This window comes from Siniperca chuatsi, linkage group LG6 (assembly GCF_020085105.1).
Source record: "Siniperca chuatsi isolate FFG_IHB_CAS linkage group LG6, ASM2008510v1, whole genome shotgun sequence".
Lineage (NCBI taxonomy): Eukaryota > Metazoa > Chordata > Actinopteri > Centrarchiformes > Sinipercidae > Siniperca > Siniperca chuatsi.
In genome coordinates this window covers 9,497,692-9,514,289 of record NC_058047.1, presented here as the reverse complement: position 1 = coordinate 9,514,289, position 16,598 = coordinate 9,497,692, and the positions used below count along the sequence as shown (strand labels likewise).

At 41.0% G+C, this 16,598-nt stretch overlaps 1 protein-coding gene across 3 annotated transcripts in view; it reads right to left on the bottom strand.

Moving 5' to 3' along the window:
* Positions 1-16,598, bottom strand: part of tprb (translocated promoter region b, nuclear basket protein) — a 25,758-nt gene extending 9,160 nt beyond the window's left edge. For 2 of the 3 annotated variants that reach the window (XM_044199185.1, XM_044199186.1), the window contains exons 1-35: positions 16,393-16,597; positions 15,885-15,989; positions 15,698-15,771; positions 14,817-14,913; positions 14,587-14,690; positions 14,291-14,455; positions 13,818-13,910; positions 13,557-13,637; positions 12,959-13,046; positions 12,691-12,831; positions 12,457-12,560; positions 11,901-12,098; positions 11,558-11,665; positions 11,235-11,461; positions 10,786-10,949; positions 10,509-10,651; positions 9,554-9,702; positions 9,220-9,382; positions 8,926-9,060; positions 8,702-8,842; positions 8,273-8,438; positions 7,701-7,867; positions 7,084-7,236; positions 6,769-6,885; positions 5,971-6,174; positions 5,532-5,719; positions 5,190-5,337; positions 3,923-4,060; positions 3,559-3,690; positions 3,239-3,369; positions 2,893-3,103; positions 2,576-2,722; positions 2,061-2,259; positions 1,728-1,921; positions 43-116 (exon numbers count right to left, since the gene is read on the bottom strand). In XM_044199185.1, coding sequence (XP_044055120.1) covers positions 43-116; positions 1,728-1,921; positions 2,061-2,259; positions 2,576-2,722; positions 2,893-3,103; positions 3,239-3,369; positions 3,559-3,690; positions 3,923-4,060; positions 5,190-5,337; positions 5,532-5,719; positions 5,971-6,174; positions 6,769-6,885; positions 7,084-7,236; positions 7,701-7,867; positions 8,273-8,438; positions 8,702-8,842; positions 8,926-9,060; positions 9,220-9,382; positions 9,554-9,702; positions 10,509-10,651; positions 10,786-10,949; positions 11,235-11,461; positions 11,558-11,665; positions 11,901-12,098; positions 12,457-12,560; positions 12,691-12,831; positions 12,959-13,046; positions 13,557-13,637; positions 13,818-13,910; positions 14,291-14,455; positions 14,587-14,690; positions 14,817-14,913; positions 15,698-15,771; positions 15,885-15,989; positions 16,393-16,543 — 5,000 coding nt within the window. In that variant the 5' untranslated portion in view covers positions 16,544-16,597. Of the gene's footprint in view, positions 1-42; positions 117-1,727; positions 1,922-2,060; positions 2,260-2,575; positions 2,723-2,892; positions 3,104-3,238; positions 3,370-3,558; positions 3,691-3,922; positions 4,061-5,189; positions 5,338-5,531; positions 5,720-5,970; positions 6,175-6,768; positions 6,886-7,083; positions 7,237-7,700; positions 7,868-8,272; positions 8,439-8,701; positions 8,843-8,925; positions 9,061-9,219; positions 9,383-9,553; positions 9,703-10,508; positions 10,652-10,785; positions 10,950-11,234; positions 11,462-11,557; positions 11,666-11,900; positions 12,099-12,456; positions 12,561-12,690; positions 12,832-12,958; positions 13,047-13,556; positions 13,638-13,817; positions 13,911-14,290; positions 14,456-14,586; positions 14,691-14,816; positions 14,914-15,697; positions 15,772-15,884; positions 15,990-16,392 lie in introns of all 3 variants that reach the window. The other variant, XM_044199187.1, reaches the window with a different exon arrangement.

The window sequence follows — 16,598 nt, the reverse complement described above, 5'->3', positions numbered from 1 at the left end:
AAGTTATAAACAATAAGCAGTTTTAGTGGTTGTTTATCATACCTGCCCCTGTCTGCAGCTGGGGTTGGCTTCAGACTGATCTGTCTCTGTTCTGTGCTCCTCTGCTGCTCCTGGGTCTGAAAATCAGGACATGAAGACAAAGTCATGATGGAGACCAACAAAATGCTGAGAGTCGTGATGCTGCAGTTGTCACATACGATGATGTTGAAGTAGAGCAATAAATAAAGTAGTGGATCAATAAATAAAGTATTTCTGATTCTGAAGTAAGAAACTCTTCACAAATGATCTCTTGCGCTAAGAACAAAACCAGAAAAGTTAAGATAAATTTAGCAGTGATGAAAAGTTGATGTCATTTCTAGGAGTTTATGGGAAAGTTACCAACAAAACATTTGTAAACAACAACACTGCTGATATGAAAGTTCCACCTCTTTTCTTGACATGCTGTTTTTAGCATTTGCCAGCCTTTGTTCAGAGAAAATGGCTGTTATAGTTAACACATTTTTTTGTTATCAGTTTGCTTTATGCCCGTTTTGGAAACCATCAACAGTTGACTGGATGTATCATGGATACATCTATCTGTTAAGGGTGTAACAGTACACAAAATTAACGGTTCGGTATGTACCTCGATTTCAGGGTCACGGTTTGGTACAGCAGGGAAAAACAAAAATGTTTATTTTTGTTATTTAAAAAAATGTAAAGCAAACAGTGGATAATTGGCTATAATTCTTACTGTAACAGTTAATACACTCAAGTACTGTCATATTGTCAATAAGATCCATCGTAAGACTTGATAACTCCTGAACAACTGCAGTTTGCGCTCGTTTATACAGGGCAGGCATAACAAACTGAAATGCACACATGAAGGCACATTGTAGTGGGGCTCAAGCACTTTGATCATATGCTTAAATTCTGTATTCTCTACGATTGAGTATGGTCGCACATCTGCAGCAATAAATAGTCCTATAGCATTAGTTATTGATTTGGCATGGTCTGAATCTGCAGTGAGAGGCTGCCTGAACGCTCTGGGGAGAAGGACTCCCCTTCCGGCCTGTTTTTGTCTCATTCTGCTAATCAACACATTAGGGTGATGCTGTCGTAAATTGCATGTTTGAAGTGTATACCCGACTTCAGTTGAACAATGTCAGCATACAGTTTGACACGCAGAGTTGCCCATTGTAACTAACTGGGAAACCGCAATGCTCCCATACAGTGGATCTAAATGTTATGAGAGGATCCTCCAGCTCTGGTCTCTCATTTGTGTTTACCATTCGGAGGCAGTGACACTACATAAGCTTGACTAACTGGGCTAAGCCGACTAGCATGCTACAGCTGATAGACAGCAACAGGTGCTCTGCCAAAGGGTTCCGGGTGATCGTGAGTGCGAGTAGTCGACAAACAGACCATTTTGACAGTAATAGTTTCGGTCACAGGGCGTACCGAACCGAACGTCCTGTACCGAAAGGATTCGGGAAAATACACATACAGTTACACCCCCTACTATCTGTTGGATGTGAGTAAAATACTAAATATAATAAAATAAAACATTTATGTAACTGCAAATTAAACTGTTTGCGTTTTGTATAGCTCAACATGATCTACTCTTAGTTGTTTCCCACTGCAAATAACAAGTGCAATGTGTTAAACTTAAGCTGACAGAGTATTCTGTGTAAAATTGAACAAAAATGAAAATGTGCGGCTTGTGAAGACTTTAAAGCAGACTCTCTGACCTTGCTGGGACCTGCCTCAGGTGGCTCGTCTCTCTGCTCTTGTCTCTCCTGTTGGCCTTGCAGGTCTCTCAGTTTTCTCTCTTGTCGACTCAGGCGGCCCTCGTATTGAGACTTGAGAGCGCTCACTCGCACCTCCAGCTCCTCACGCTGTTGCTTTAGCTCCTCATTTTCCTGCTGCAGCTGGTCTTTGGTGCCTGGACATAAATTATTTAGGTCTGAGATTCAAATAAAACGATCAAGCAACACTACAATAGGGGCAAATAGAAGAGGAATCTATAAAATAAGGAATTTATCGGGGGTCCATTGGTTGTAATATAAGGAACACCCTCTCACCCATGAGCTGACTAATCTTCTGCTTGGCGTAAACGATGGCCTTCCTGGTCTTATCCTCCTTCTCAGTCATCTGCTGTCTCAGCGTGTCTTCCTGAGAAACTTTATCCTGCAGCTCCTGCCTTAACCTGGCCAGCTCTGTCTGCAGCCTGGAGGACTGCTCCTGGGCATTACGCCCTTCAGTCTCACGCTCTGTAACCACCTGTCAGGACAGGAAGACATGATGATAATGAATGAATGAATGAATGAATGAATGAATGAGAGTGTGTGTATGCATGTGTGTATGTAGAAAAGACCAGCTTATTTGGTGGAGCACTGTCTATATACGGACTTTTCCAAGAATCTTTTTGCAGTGATGTAAACTGTTACCTATGCAAGATATATGATCTTGCAAACTGATCACAGTACATGACAAGTATGGCCTTCCTCCCTGATAGAAGGCGAAGACGAACCTTAGTTTAACTACAAAGTGGACAGTTCAGTCAAAGGTTTTAGCTGTGTGACTTGTGATGTTTAACCTTGTTCATGTTCTCAAGCTGTACTTCCAGCTCTCTGGTCTTGGCTTCGGCCTGGCTCAGAGAATCTCTGAGGCTCTGCAGCTCCTGAGCTGAGGCTTGACGTGCCTCCTCTTCTTGGGATGGGCCTGCTGTGGCTTCAGCTACCAACTGGATGAAACGCAGTATGAAAGATTTATTATGCTCAAACCAGCACAAAAGGGGTGGCCTTAGGCGACTGTTCAAAATGGATTGAAACGTAAAATCCAACTGTGCACTTTTTGTTTCAAGCTTAGGATTAAAGACTAAGGCAGTGAGGTTATCAGCTACTGAGCTCTCACCTTGTCATGTTCCACCTTGAGTTCATCATACTGAGTCTTGTAACGGCGTCCAATCTTCTTGACCTGGGTGATAGTTCGCGCCTTCTCCTGGAGTTCCTGGTTCTTGGTATCCAGGTCCTTTTTCAGCGTATTCCTCTCATCAGTTATTTTATTCATACTGTCACGCAAGTTCTGTATCTGGCTTTGCAGAGATGTTGTTAGATTATTGGTCCTATAGAGAAAAATTAAGAGATAGTGAAAATAAAAAAAAGGTACAAGTAGGACTGAATAAGGGAGAAAATGTAAACACTTAACTAATATCCTGCTCAATAAAAATTCGATAATTACTTCAGTTATAATCCCTCACCTGGCCACCTCTGCTTTAAATCTGATGCTCTCCTCATTGAGCTGCTGAATGCGTTTGAGATGTGCCTCCTTTTCAGAGTGCAGACGCTTGTACTCTTCCGGATCTGAATCTTTTTGCTGGCTCACCAAATGCTAAAAAAAAACATGAGAAAAAGTTGTGTTAGTGGTGTGAAATGATAAAACATTTGGAATAACATGGTCATCACTTTTCTTAATACATGTTTAAATAAAGCAATGCAATCTACTTTTCTACTGACAGATGTATTCCCCTTCTTACAAGCAGCATTATTAGCCCCCCTCCCCTCCAGCCTTTTCACCGACCTGGGACCGAGCTTTCCAGCGCTTGACCTCCTCTTCCAGTATCTTCTTCTCCGCCTGCAGCATACCGCTCTTCTCGCTCAGCTCAGAGTTGGCTTGCTGCAGTGGCATGATGTCTGACTCCAGCTTTTGTACCTGAAACACACAGAAGATGAGCTGAAACTATCTGGATTTGGAGGTTCACTCAGGAATACTTCTCAAAAATGTAACAGCTTGTTTACCAGGACAGTGGAGTGAATTTTTGGAGAGGTGGTTACAAGTGCACAAAAATCCCAAGTCACTTAATTTGGCGAAATAGAGTCTATTATAGGAGTGCACATCAAATTCAACACAAACACTAGAGTTTTCTATAAATCACAACTGATACCTTAGCTTGGGTTTGCTGCAGTTCTTGCTCCATCTTGTCCTTCTCCTCTCTCAGCATCTTGTTGGTCTCCATCAGGATGCTCATTGTTTCGGTCTTCTTCATCAGCTCATCATGCTGAGCCAGGGTCTTCGCTGTCACCTGAGTAAGATTAGCATTGGGCGTTTAGTCACATATCAGTGTTTACCATTAATTACCTAGACTGTCGTTGCCCGCCACAGTTTCATAATGAACCGAAAATATTTTAAACATATAAAATATTGTGCGTTGTGTTTTGCGTTGCTTCAGCAAAGCATCTCTCACTCAGTGAGTCAGTTAGCCAAAGTATCCGCGATCGATTAACTAGTGGACAATCTCCCTTGCTCTACCCCTCCCATACCTGTTAGTTTTGCTATAGCGAGAAGGGTCTACTGACAATTGCACATGCTCTGCAGAGAAACACAGAGAGAGAGAGTCTGCTGTTTAATGTAGGCCTACTTATGCCGTTGTTTTGTAAAAGCTTGTAAGTGCACCTAGCTGGTGCCGATGTCAATCGATATCACGTTGGTTTTGATCATTTCAATAGGCTACGTCATTAACAAGCCTCCTCCACATGCGGCTCACCTGCTGTTGTGAAAATGGATTTGCGGGTGAAAAAAAATCCAAAACGCAAGTTGTGTTTTTTGGGCGACTTTATAAAACATACTGCTGTCGAAGAAAGTTAACGGAGAGAGAAACAGAAAGAAGCGGGGCAAGCTAACAGAGGTGTAGGTGTGTGCGTGTGTGGGGAAAAGAGAACTTAAGGGAAAAGCAAGGTGAGCAGATTAAAGTAGTTTATGAGTAAACACTAAAATAAGGTGGAGAATTAAGTAGGATTAAAATGGTGAAATAAGAAATAACCTACTAGAAATAGGGTAAGGTATTCTTTCAAATATTTCGAAAGATAAATACATTACCTATATTGACCTCACCTTGACCTCCTTAGAGTAAAGTATAAAGGATTTTTATTTTATTTTACACAGATTAATAAAACATCCAAGAAAAGAGATTCTAAATCTTACTATTAACAATCAAGTCAAGTGCCTGGTAAAGAAAACCCACGGGTAAGATTTTTTTGTGGACAGGAGTAAAAAAAATACACACATCTGAGTCTGCCAGTTTGTATGTTCCCTACACCTGCAATCTTACCTAGATGAAGAAAAAGTGGTTGTTGTAAACATTATTGCTAATTGTAAGATCAGCGAGTATTTAAAAAACCAAACAAAAACCCCAAACCAATAAAAAACCATACCTGCATCCTCTCCTTTGCGGCACTCAAGCTGTCCTGTGCCTCCTTCAGCTCTTGTTCCAGGTGCTCCACCCTCAGACGGTAACGCAAACTCTCCCCTTGGGCAATCTCAAAACGAGACTCTGAAATCTCCTTCTCCCGACGTACAAACCTGTAATGACCAAAAGTAGTCGAGAACATCGAAAGACAGGAACAAGACCACGGTTAGTCGGTACAAACTGTTCAAAACAGCACACTGGCAGAGATAGAGACGTCCAAACTCTATTTTTTCCCAATTTACTAATTTAGATGTTATGTTCTCAAGTACAAGAAGGGATTGTGTGATTTGAGATGAACATGCATTACCTGAGAATCTCAAGGACTTGGTCTTGAGATTTGCCATCTTCAGTCAGGGAGATGTTCATGGGATTCTCACTGGCAGCACGTTGCAATTTGTCAGCCATCTTGCTGCTCATCGTCTGGATCTGCTCATGCAGGAGGGTGTTCTGCCGCTGCAATTCATCATAGCGGCTCTCCATCTTGGACATCTCCTCCTATAATATGAGCAAAGAAATGAAGATTTAATGCGTAACAGCTCATTTCTATTAAAGATAAATGATCAACAGTGGTTGGACAAAATAACAATAACGCCTTAAAATATGATCAAATCATATGGCCCTGAAACAAATGTCTTTGTTAGGATTACAATACTCAGTTTGCTGTGATTTTGTAAACTCCACGTTATTATATCTAATCCTGTCTGGTCATCACCTATACATCTATGAAAATCCCCTCTATAACCAACCTTGAGGATCTTTTCCTGCTCCTCCCAGGAGACCCTGGCCTCCAGTAGCTCTGCACTGACCCTCTGGGATCTCTCCTCCAGCTGGTGTTTGAGCCCGATGGCTTGTAGGGCCTGAGCTTTAGCAGCCTGCAGGGCCTCCACGTCTGCTGCATGCAGCATCATCTCCCGCTCATACTTATCTTGTGCTTCAGCTGCCAGCTTAGCCTGGAAAAATTTGATATTATCTTTGCATGTTAAAAGTAATATAAATTTAATTGCAGTTGCCATTTTTGTTGCTGTGCAATATTCAATACTAGAGCTGCACGAATGAATTGGAATAAGCTTATACTCCTTGAAAAACTCAATAGGTGGTCCTGAAACTCGCTGATCAGAAAACATGAATAAATGTCACTCTTTTCACTACCCGATCCAATGACACCTGGTTGGCAGTTTTACTAGATGTCTAAGAGATACAGAAATGGCTGTTTAACATTACTTGATGTTTCAACTTGCTTTGTGATCACTCAGAGAGGTATGTAGAGAAAGGGAAGTGTTTGACAGAATATAATAAGATGTAATGAATGTCTGCTCCTGATAAAAAGGGCAGATTATTTTTGAAATATGTATATTTTTTGCTGGCTTCTTCTGTGGGTGCTTTCTCTAAAGATATATGAGAACAGGAACCAAATGGTGATCAGATTCAGATCTACTGATTTTAATTACATTAACAGGTGATTGTATTAGCCTTAACTGGAACATTCCCAATAAATAAGAACGTAGTCATATTCCTCTACATTAAATTTTATAATAGTTGCTTACGTGCTCCTGGCTGTCTTGTAGAGCTTGCTGCTGCTGGGCTTCAGCTACTGCCACTTGCTGTAGCACCGCCTGGTGATCTGCCTGGGCACTGCTGAGACTGCTCCTTAGACTGTTCATCTAACAGACACACAACAAAAACAAAATTAATTGTTTTCCTTACTTGTATAATGTCGAATAAAACTGAACACCAAAACAGTGCTCAGAGGGCCAAATATGGTGAGGGAAAAATTGCAGTGAACAGCAATTATTTAAAAAAAAAATTCTACACCTTTTTGACTCAATACTACTTGCTAATTAATGTGGGATTTATTATACCTGTTCCTCCAGAGAAGCCAGGGCTCTCCTCTTCTGCTCCTCCAAATCTTGTTTCTCTTTCTCTGCTTCCAGAAGCTTCTCCTCCAGCCTGCGGTGCTGCTTCTCAGCCTCCATCATACGAGCTTCAATGGATGAGCGTGCCTGCTCTGTTACCTGGACATTTGCATTTGCAAATATAAACATTAAGAATAATAACAAATTAAATGTTGGTTTATTTTAAATAAAAAATTCTAATTTGTGCACTTAGAAAAATCTGGATTCTAGCAACACATAATGTAATATAAACGCCTGGTAGACAGGTGCATAGGAAAGTGAAATCATGCAATAGAAAGTAATGGAAATGAATTTCTGCACATATCAGCACTCAGTTTATTGAAAATGCAGCATTTGGAAGCATTGCATTTTGAAAAATGGTCGTGCTGACAGTGTGCAGGAATTCCTTACTGTCTTTATTTTTGTCAGATTAATAACTGTGTATAAATGTAATAAGAGGTTTATGTGCTTCCCACATAACTGCTCACACAAGTATTTATCATTTTTTAAATCTTCAACGTTTGTGCGGTCAATAGTTTTATGAGAGTTGGAACGCTGATAGACAGTTTGGGTTTGTTTTGCACCTGTTTCTCTTTGTCGAGGGACTCCTCCAAGCTCTGAGCCATGGCTCTGTACTGCTTCATGCTGGAGGTGGCTGCCCTGAGGTTCTCTGCCAGCTCCTCTGCCCGGGTTTCAGCCAGCCGCAGACGGCCCTGTAGGTCCTCTCTGTCTTGATCTGAACCCTGCATGCCTGAAAGTAGGAAGAATCAGTGGCAGAAGTGAGTGAGGCAATTTGACAACAGTACAAATAGTATGTGCATTTAGGAGTCGAGAATGGATTGTGGACAACTGAAAATATCATTACATTGTTTAGAGTCTGTGCTTAAAAAAAGTGTGGCTTAGACATTTCATTGGCTCTTTTACTGGATCCCATCTCATAAACTGTTAAAACATGAGCTTGTGTTACCAAGGCATCCTAGCATATTTTTTATGACGTTAACCTAGGAATTGTTTTTCTTAAATTTGAGGTCATGGGATTTGATGACAACTAGTGAAAATACTATACATTTAGGTATGTACATGTATGGATTCCTCTGTGTATCATGCTGTTGCGTTACATGCTTCTGCCTGTATGTGTGTGTGTGTTTGTGCCAACCTCTGATGGGTGTGGAGGGGGAGCTCAGGGTGTGACGTGCTTCACTGGTGCCTTGCTGCAGCCTGAGGGTGTTGAGCTCCAACTCGGCAGCATTCAGCAGCTCCTTGGTCTTCTGGTGTAAAACCACCTGTGTCTCAAGCTGCCTCTTTGCCTCCATCAACTGGATCTGTGTATGAGAGTGACATTGAGAAGTACAGTGAGTAAACTATTGCATTCTCTGTTCTTTCTTACATCTGTTTTCATAAGCAGTCTGGATTTGAGGATTAAATGGGGCGTTAAGTTGTTCTTTAAACACAGTAAACAGTACTGATTTATCAGTACACCACAACACCTTTGAACATGACTTAGGCAGACGTAAATTAGGTATTTAGGTGGAACAATCTTGTATGCCAGCAGAAAACAGAGACAACCATTCAATTTTATGCTTACTTCCTGGTTTCTGCTGAGCAGGTGGCGTTGTTCCACTTCGTGCTCCAGCCTCTTCTGGAGCTGGGAGATATCTCGTTCCTGCTTCTCCAACTGGCTGTTTAGACGCTGACGTGTATCAGTCTCTGAACGCTCAAGAGTGGCCTAAAAGAACACAACAGTTATAATTTTGAACCGTGTTTGTGTGTGTGAGACAATAAGTGAGAAATTTCATACTCATAGATTACCTGAATGGCCTGGAGGTTGGTCAGCAGCACATTCTGGGTCTGTTGTTGGCTCAGGATTGTCTCTTTCTCCTGATTCAACCTGGACTCCACCAGCTTCAGCATGTCTCTCTCCTTACGCAGGCTCTCAGCACGGCCCTAAGAGACAGGAGGAGATATGTTTAGATGGCTCTATGATTCCTGAAGCAGTCACAAATTCAAATCAAGCACCACTTCAATTCCCCTCAGTGATGATGAAATGCAAAGGAAACAAACATCACCATGAAAAAGGAAAAGGTTGCTGGAACAAAGACAAACCTCAGCCATGGCGAGTTTCTCTTTGGCAGCTCTCAGATCTTCATTCAAAGTGTGGATGGTCTGCTCATGCTTCTGTGTGGCAGTAGCCATCTTCTGTCCTTTCTCTCTGAGAGAAGCAATCTCTTTCCTGTAGGCCTCAACGTTGTCCTGCAGCATCTCATACCTGATATTGTTGACACAGACATCCTTTTTAGTGACTTATGTGCTCTCCTATGTATTCTTTAAACCCATTAAGTGCTGAGTAAACCAGAAGAAGCAATGGCTTCAATACGTAAGCAATACTTAAGTTACTTTCTTAAAGCAAGCTGTTCGTGCTCATGTTTTTCAAACTAACCTCTTGGAGGCAAACTCCAATTGGGTGGATATCTTGGCATTCTGGGAGTGGAGGACAGAGAGCTGCTCCTGGAGCTTCTCGTTCTGCTCAGTCAGTGCCTTGTCACTCTCCACACGCTCTTTCTTATAGGTGGAGAATACCTCTTGCAACTGCAGATGCAAACAGACATTTTAAATTTATTTCATCACAGTTATGGTTCTTGTTGTCTGAGAAATACCATTTTCATGGGGGACAACAAACACACGTTCATATGAGATTGCTGTCAAAAGGTTAATCACTGGTCATCGGTGTTCACTGAAACTCAGGACTGCAAGTGTAGTTCCATACACATCACTGCTGAACCACTAAATTAGATTGACTTAAAGAAAATAACCAAATAAACCAAAATCCTTTTCAGTTTAGTTTCTGTCGTATTTACCCACTTGGCACTATTGCACTTTTTTTTTTTCACAATTCATTCTCTGGCATCATTAGCCAAATAAAAGAAGTTAATAATCTTTGGGGCATATCATTTAAGTAAATGCAGATCTCTCAATATAGACACATTGCCATATAGACACATTGCCATCTAGTGGCATAAACGGGAAACAAATGAGCCAAGCTCATCAGTGCAGTGGGTGACCAGTCCGTAAATACTGATCCACAGATAGCCTTGCTATTTTTCACCATGGCAGTGCTTTACCGTAAACTAGCCATCAAGCAAAATCACACCTGTGACTAAAACTGAGTCATTCTCATGGAACATGTGTTGGGCACTGCTTGACATGCACCATGGGGTGTAGAGACTGTTTGTATGTAACTGTTGTGTTGCTGAGATTAACACACTTTAAAAGATGCCCTATATCTAGGTCTGTTGTCATTGCTGTGTGCTTTTGACAATTACATGCAGTAAAAACTGTTTAACAAGTGTGAACATATCAAAGTTTAAATGTTGTCTAGCAAATGTGGCACCCACCTGTCGCAAAGCTGCCTTGGCCTCCAATGCTTCAGCAGACTCTGTTGCCATGGAGACGAGTGCAGTGGGCGTTCCTGTGGTGGGAATGGCTGCAGGTGAGCGTCGTGGGGTGGAGGTAAGGGAGAACTCCTCAGATTGCGTACCTTAAGGAAAAACACTCCAAAGTTCAGCCAAATAGGAATGCTTGGTACCATAATCAAAGCAGTTAAATGTGCATGTACAGGATGTCCTGTCTTGCGTCTACAGTATATAACTTGGTTTATCTCTAGTCTGTTACCTTGCTGAGGGAAGCTTACTCCGGTTGCCTGAGCCAGCAGCACACGGTACATGTCCCTCTGCCTCACAATGGACTCAGTCATCTTAACCTGTTGGCTGCGTTGCTCTTTCAGGGACTCCAGCTCAACCTGGGCTTTCTCCAAACTGTGCTCCAGTTCACCACGCCTGTAACAGTTTATCATTCTTAGCCTAACTGATTTATAAATAAATAATAGATTTATGAATACAAAATGAATGATGTAGATGGAATTTTTGCGTTTTTTTATGCTTGGCACTCATGTTCTTTAGCATTGTTTCCCCCCCACTTTTGTTACCAATTGCTGAATTTGGATAGTGTGACATCACACAAAATGTTAACTGATAAACTGATTAAAGTTCTGTTTGTTTATTGCAAGAAACAAAAAAGTAGAAAGAAGAAACAAAAAGAAATCAGCACACATTCTAACGTACTTATTGCCAGTCGCCTCAAACTCCTCTCTTTCCTGGGCATCACTGAGCTCCCTGAGGGCCACCAGAAGACGCTGGTTCTGCTGCTGTAGCTCCTCTACACTGCGGAAGGTCACCAAGTGTTGGCTGATCACCTCTGACGTGCTGCTGACGTCGGCTGAGCTCACCTCCTCTTCATGAACCACATGGTTTCCACGAGCCTCTTCCAGCTCAATCAGCAGCACACGCACCTGGCAGGAAAGACCAAGGATGGCACAGAAAATAAGAATTATTCTGAAAATAATTAGGTTTGCCCTTTAAACTGGAGTAAGAGTGTGACAACCCACCTGCTGAGCCATGTCTCCCAGCTGCAGTTCACACCTCTGGCTTTCCCTTTCCAGAACAGAGGAGCGCTTGTTAGCTTCATCAGCTTCTTTCTGCAGACGGTGCACCTCCTGAAGTAAACACACATACATGAAAAAACAGAAGAAAAAAAAAACCCTATAATTGTTAACTTTAAGACAGAAGGTATTCTTTATTAACCAATTCCAAAATAAGCAGATTATTAGATTCACTGAAAAAATGCCCAACACAACACAAACAAATGAACAATGGAGGGAAAACAGAAATGTAACCTAATGGGAAATCCTATTCCACTGAACACGCATACAACTTGTTTGCATTACCCACCTGAACAGCCTGCTCCAGCTTGGCAGAAAGACTGGCCACTGACTTCTGCATGCGCTCATGTTCATCCCTTTGCCGTTTGAGGATAGGGGCTTTTGCTTCCACTTCCTGTACAATGTCATCCAGGTATTTATTGACCCGCTTGTTCTCCAATCGCTCCAACTGCAGCTGCTCCTGGCTCTCCACATATGCTGTATACAACTGAATATACAGATAACATCTTGTATCAAAATAAGATAGGAAACATGAGCAGTCACGACAAATGTGCTCAGTTTCTTCAATACTGTTTACTGAGCAATTAGCACAAGTAAGTCAGTGTGAAAATACTACAGTCCCATAATAGTGCACTCTAAATGAAGTCATCCAACCCTAAGGTTAACCTCAAAATGGTTTATACTGCATTACATCAAGTAACATTGGAAATCCTTTGTGGCAGTCCATTACACCTCATCAATACAAAACTAGTTTTCACAAGGCATTCCTTCAGATATATTTCCAAATTCTACTAAAAGGTTTATAATAAAGTAACTTCAGTGTTGTGAAATTCAGTTGCATATACCTCTGTCAGCTTCATGCCGGGCTTTATCTTGGATACAGCAGCTGCTGTTGGAGACATTGTTATCATTTGCTCCTCTGTGAGCACAGATGTTGTACCGACAGGGCCTGGACATAAAAACATAAAATAAAAGTAGAGTACACATCATAGTTGTTAATTAGTTTAGTTGGATTTAACTTTTAAATGCCCACAATGTAAACCAGTGCAATGAAGACAAAAAGAATCAACCGAACAGACCTCTAAGTTTAGAACTTGACAGCAGCTCATTAGCATTGTCCAGCTCTTTCTCAAGACCCTGGATCCTCTCCTTTAGCTCAGCTACACTCTTGTCTGTGGCACCATTCATCTCCTGCAACTTCTCCTCAAGGTCCTTGTTGGCTGTGGTGGAGGGAGTAAACAGAGCAAATGTCAGGGAATACCAACAACTGAAAACTAAATTAGCAGTTAAACCACTAAGCTAAATAATGGGAATGGTAGTTGTGGTCATTCTGTGATAGCCTCGCACCTTCTCCAGCATCCTTCAGTAGCTTATGCAGTTCCTCCACTGCCCGATTCAGCTCTTCGCTTTTTGCCTCAGAATCTGCTGCTGCTCCCTGCCACCACAACAACAGGCTTAGTGTTGTCAAAATAATGCCAAAGGAATTTAACTATAACATACAGTGAATCATTCCCGTCATGGTAAATATACACCGCGCAACTAAAACCACAGATTAAAGAAATATATAGCATTTGTCTTTAGCACTTTCTTTGGAAAAGGAGAAATGTGGTGCATTGCTGCATCACAGCAATGTCTTCACCAAAATTCAGGTGATTTAAGTTGCTGTAAGATCTGGCTGGCGTTACCCCGACATTCACATATTCAGCCCGTGGAAGTTGTATCACATCTCTGATTTCAGATGTTGTTGGATTTTTTTTTTTATATCATAATTTTACCATTAAAAATCTCATCTAAACAAATAAGCCAAAAGACATGAGGTATGCTTGCATATTCTGAAAATGTGAAATGGTGATACTCAAGACTCAAGTTGAAATTTACCACTGGGAGTAAATGCTTTGGTGGTACAAAGTACGACACAACATCGGCTTGTCATACATATACATACCTTGTATAGATTACAAAGCTTAATGTTGGCATTCAGCTCGTTTCTGAACTTTTCCTCCATGGTGGCGTGTTGTTCCTTGGCCTAGAAGAAGTAAAGATCCAGTCATACACTTTAAAGATTAAACTTCACACTGAGTGCTACAAAACTGATCAGTTTGTTGCAGAATTTACAGTACATGACAAAAACGGAATTCTTGTTTCTGTGTAAAAACAAGACAGGATGAAAACTTGGCACAGGCTGTAAGAACTACCACACACATACTTCTTTTAGTTTGCTGATCATGTCCTCATTCTGCTTCTGAAGGTGTTCATTTGAAGTCTTCAAACTGCCAACTTGGTCTTGGAGTCTGTTCAACTGAAAGTCACAAGCAAAAAACGTATTAAGTAATGACCATGGGAGATGATGGTAATCATTCATAAATGAAGAAAGGGCTTAAATTAACTAAATACACAGAAACTATTGACAGCCAAGGTTCGAGTAGAGCACTGGGCAGTAAGTGACTGTTTACTAAGTAAACTGCAAAATGCCCACCATGTACCTTGTCTATTTAGGTGCAAAACTACTGGTCTGTGGTCGGTGCATCACACATGCATCACTACATATAATGCGATGTAATCTGACAAAATTAAATATCTATCGTTACCTTCGTTTTGTTGCTACTGCCATCAGTTTTTTTCCTCCATGTCATTCAGCTTTATAAACTTATTTATATAAATACAAAAAACAAGACATGCCTCATCTTCCTTGTTCTCCAGGTTGCATTTCAGTTCCAGGATCTGGTTTCCCTTCTGTCGGGACAGGGACAGCAGTTCCTCACTCTTAGCCTTCAATTCTTCATTCAGCCAAGATGTTTGGCCATGCAGCAGCACCTTCTCCTGTTCCATACGCTTCTCCTTGTACTGTAATGGCAAACCAACAACTTTATTCAGTGTAGTAGAAGGTAATAAATGTTTACAAAGTCACCTCCTCTACAGACAAATCTGATGTTAAGATATTATTCAATCAATGTAAAAATAACAATATAGCTCACTTTAATGTTGACTTCAGCTGATTCAAGTTCATCTAACTTCATCTGCAGTGCCATCTTAGAGGTGTTGACTTCCACCAACTTGTCATTGAGTTGCCTGAAGTCATCTGATGGAGCAACAGAAATAATACATGTGCCATGTCCAAGTGACGGTTAGTATGTACGAATAGAAATAAAAAGTGTTTAGCAGCAAGTTTTAACAAATGCCTCCAGAGCAGTTCATCTGTCCATACCATTTAAATGCTCCACTTCCACAGATCTCCTCTCCAGTGTTCGCACAAGCTCTCGCTTCTCTGCCTCCAGTTCCAATTTGGCTTTTGACAGCAAAGTCTAAACAAATGCATTATTTTAACCTCAGTGATCGCTGGTATAGCTTACAAATTGAGCGCTACTTATGGATTATATCTGAAATGTTGATGACATCAATATAACAATTAGTCAGTTCCATTCTTCAGCTCATTAGAGTCAAAAGCATTTCCAAGCATTTTCCAAAATACTCTTCTCTACATGTATGCCAATAGGCAATTCAAAGAATGACACGATAACCAAATATACCTCTTGCAAACCCCTGACATGTTATTACGCTTTCACTTTTCATTTATGTGCATTGTGTTGACAAAAGCTTGTTAAAGGGACAGTTACTTATCCAGCTAGATAGTTTTGGTGTGAGTTTTTGAGATACCGGCTGTAGAGATGTCTACCTTTTTTTAATATAATGGAACTCGACTTGTGGTGCTCAAAGCACACAAACAATCTAGATGGATAAATAGCACAACAGGTAAGAGGAAAAATATGTATTTTTGAATTTGGGGTGAACTGTCCCTTTATAATCGTTGCGTGGACAATGATTGTGTTGATTGAGGCTTGTTAAAAATACAGTAAACGAATGTAGACAAGTCTTAACACCTGGAATACACAGAAAAGCTGCACTAAAATGAGCAGATACGTTGATTGAGTGAAGTGTAGAAATCAGCCATTACTGTGACTAACAGTTGCCATAGTTTGTTAATTATTACAAATTCCGTAAGACGTAGCAGCACACAGAATAGACTACAAGTTATACTACTATATAACACAAATTTCTTATTGACATGGCTGGTTTTGTTTGCCTTACCTGCTCTGATGACAACCTCTCTTGGGCGGATTCATATTCCCTATTCTTCTCACGCACACTTTTAAGCTCCTCGTCTAAAGGGAAGATTTGAAGAAAGCCAGTACCATGAAGTACGTTAGTTAATACAACCCAGAGAAGCAGGGTTAAGCTATGTCCATATATGACACTGCAATAAGTTGACTCTTACCAAGCTTGGTAAACTCCTCTTTGAGTTTGAGATGTTCTTGAGTCTGGGACAGAAATTCTTCCTGACACTGAGCAAGTCGTTTCACTTTCTCAAAGAAATGTTGCTCTGTAAGAAGGTCAGCAAAAACACAAAAATGAAACGTTAAAATGCTTAATTGACTACCGTTACTAGTGTACCGCTATTTAGCTTAGCTACTGTTTAATGACATCTTGTTTACGTTAACGCTTTATTAGCTAACTGTTAGCTCAGTCGGTTAGCTAACGCTAGCATTAGCGTTGAAACAGTGGTTAATGATGACCTACAGTGTTACCTATCGTTAGCGTTAGTCCAACTTCTCAAAGCCGTTGATATACATATAAAACAATTACCAATGTGAGATTGATAAGTTAGTACGTTCAAAGCAAAATTATTAACTTTATCTTTGTTGCGTTAACCGACATGCGTGCATGGAGAGCAAAGCAAATCACTTTAGCACCGCTAGCTAACAAAACACCAGGCAATATCTTACCGCTGTCAACCCGAAATTGTTCCTGTTGTGCTTTCAAAGAATCGATTTCATATTGCTGATCCGAAAGAATCCTCTCGAGTTTGTTTTGAATTGTTTTTGGTAACTTAGATAGCTCGGAAGCTTCCAACTCTTGCAGCAGCAGTGCCGCCATTTTTCTGACAACAACACTACGAGCAGGCGCAGCTTGCGATTTGAGTTTGCCACTG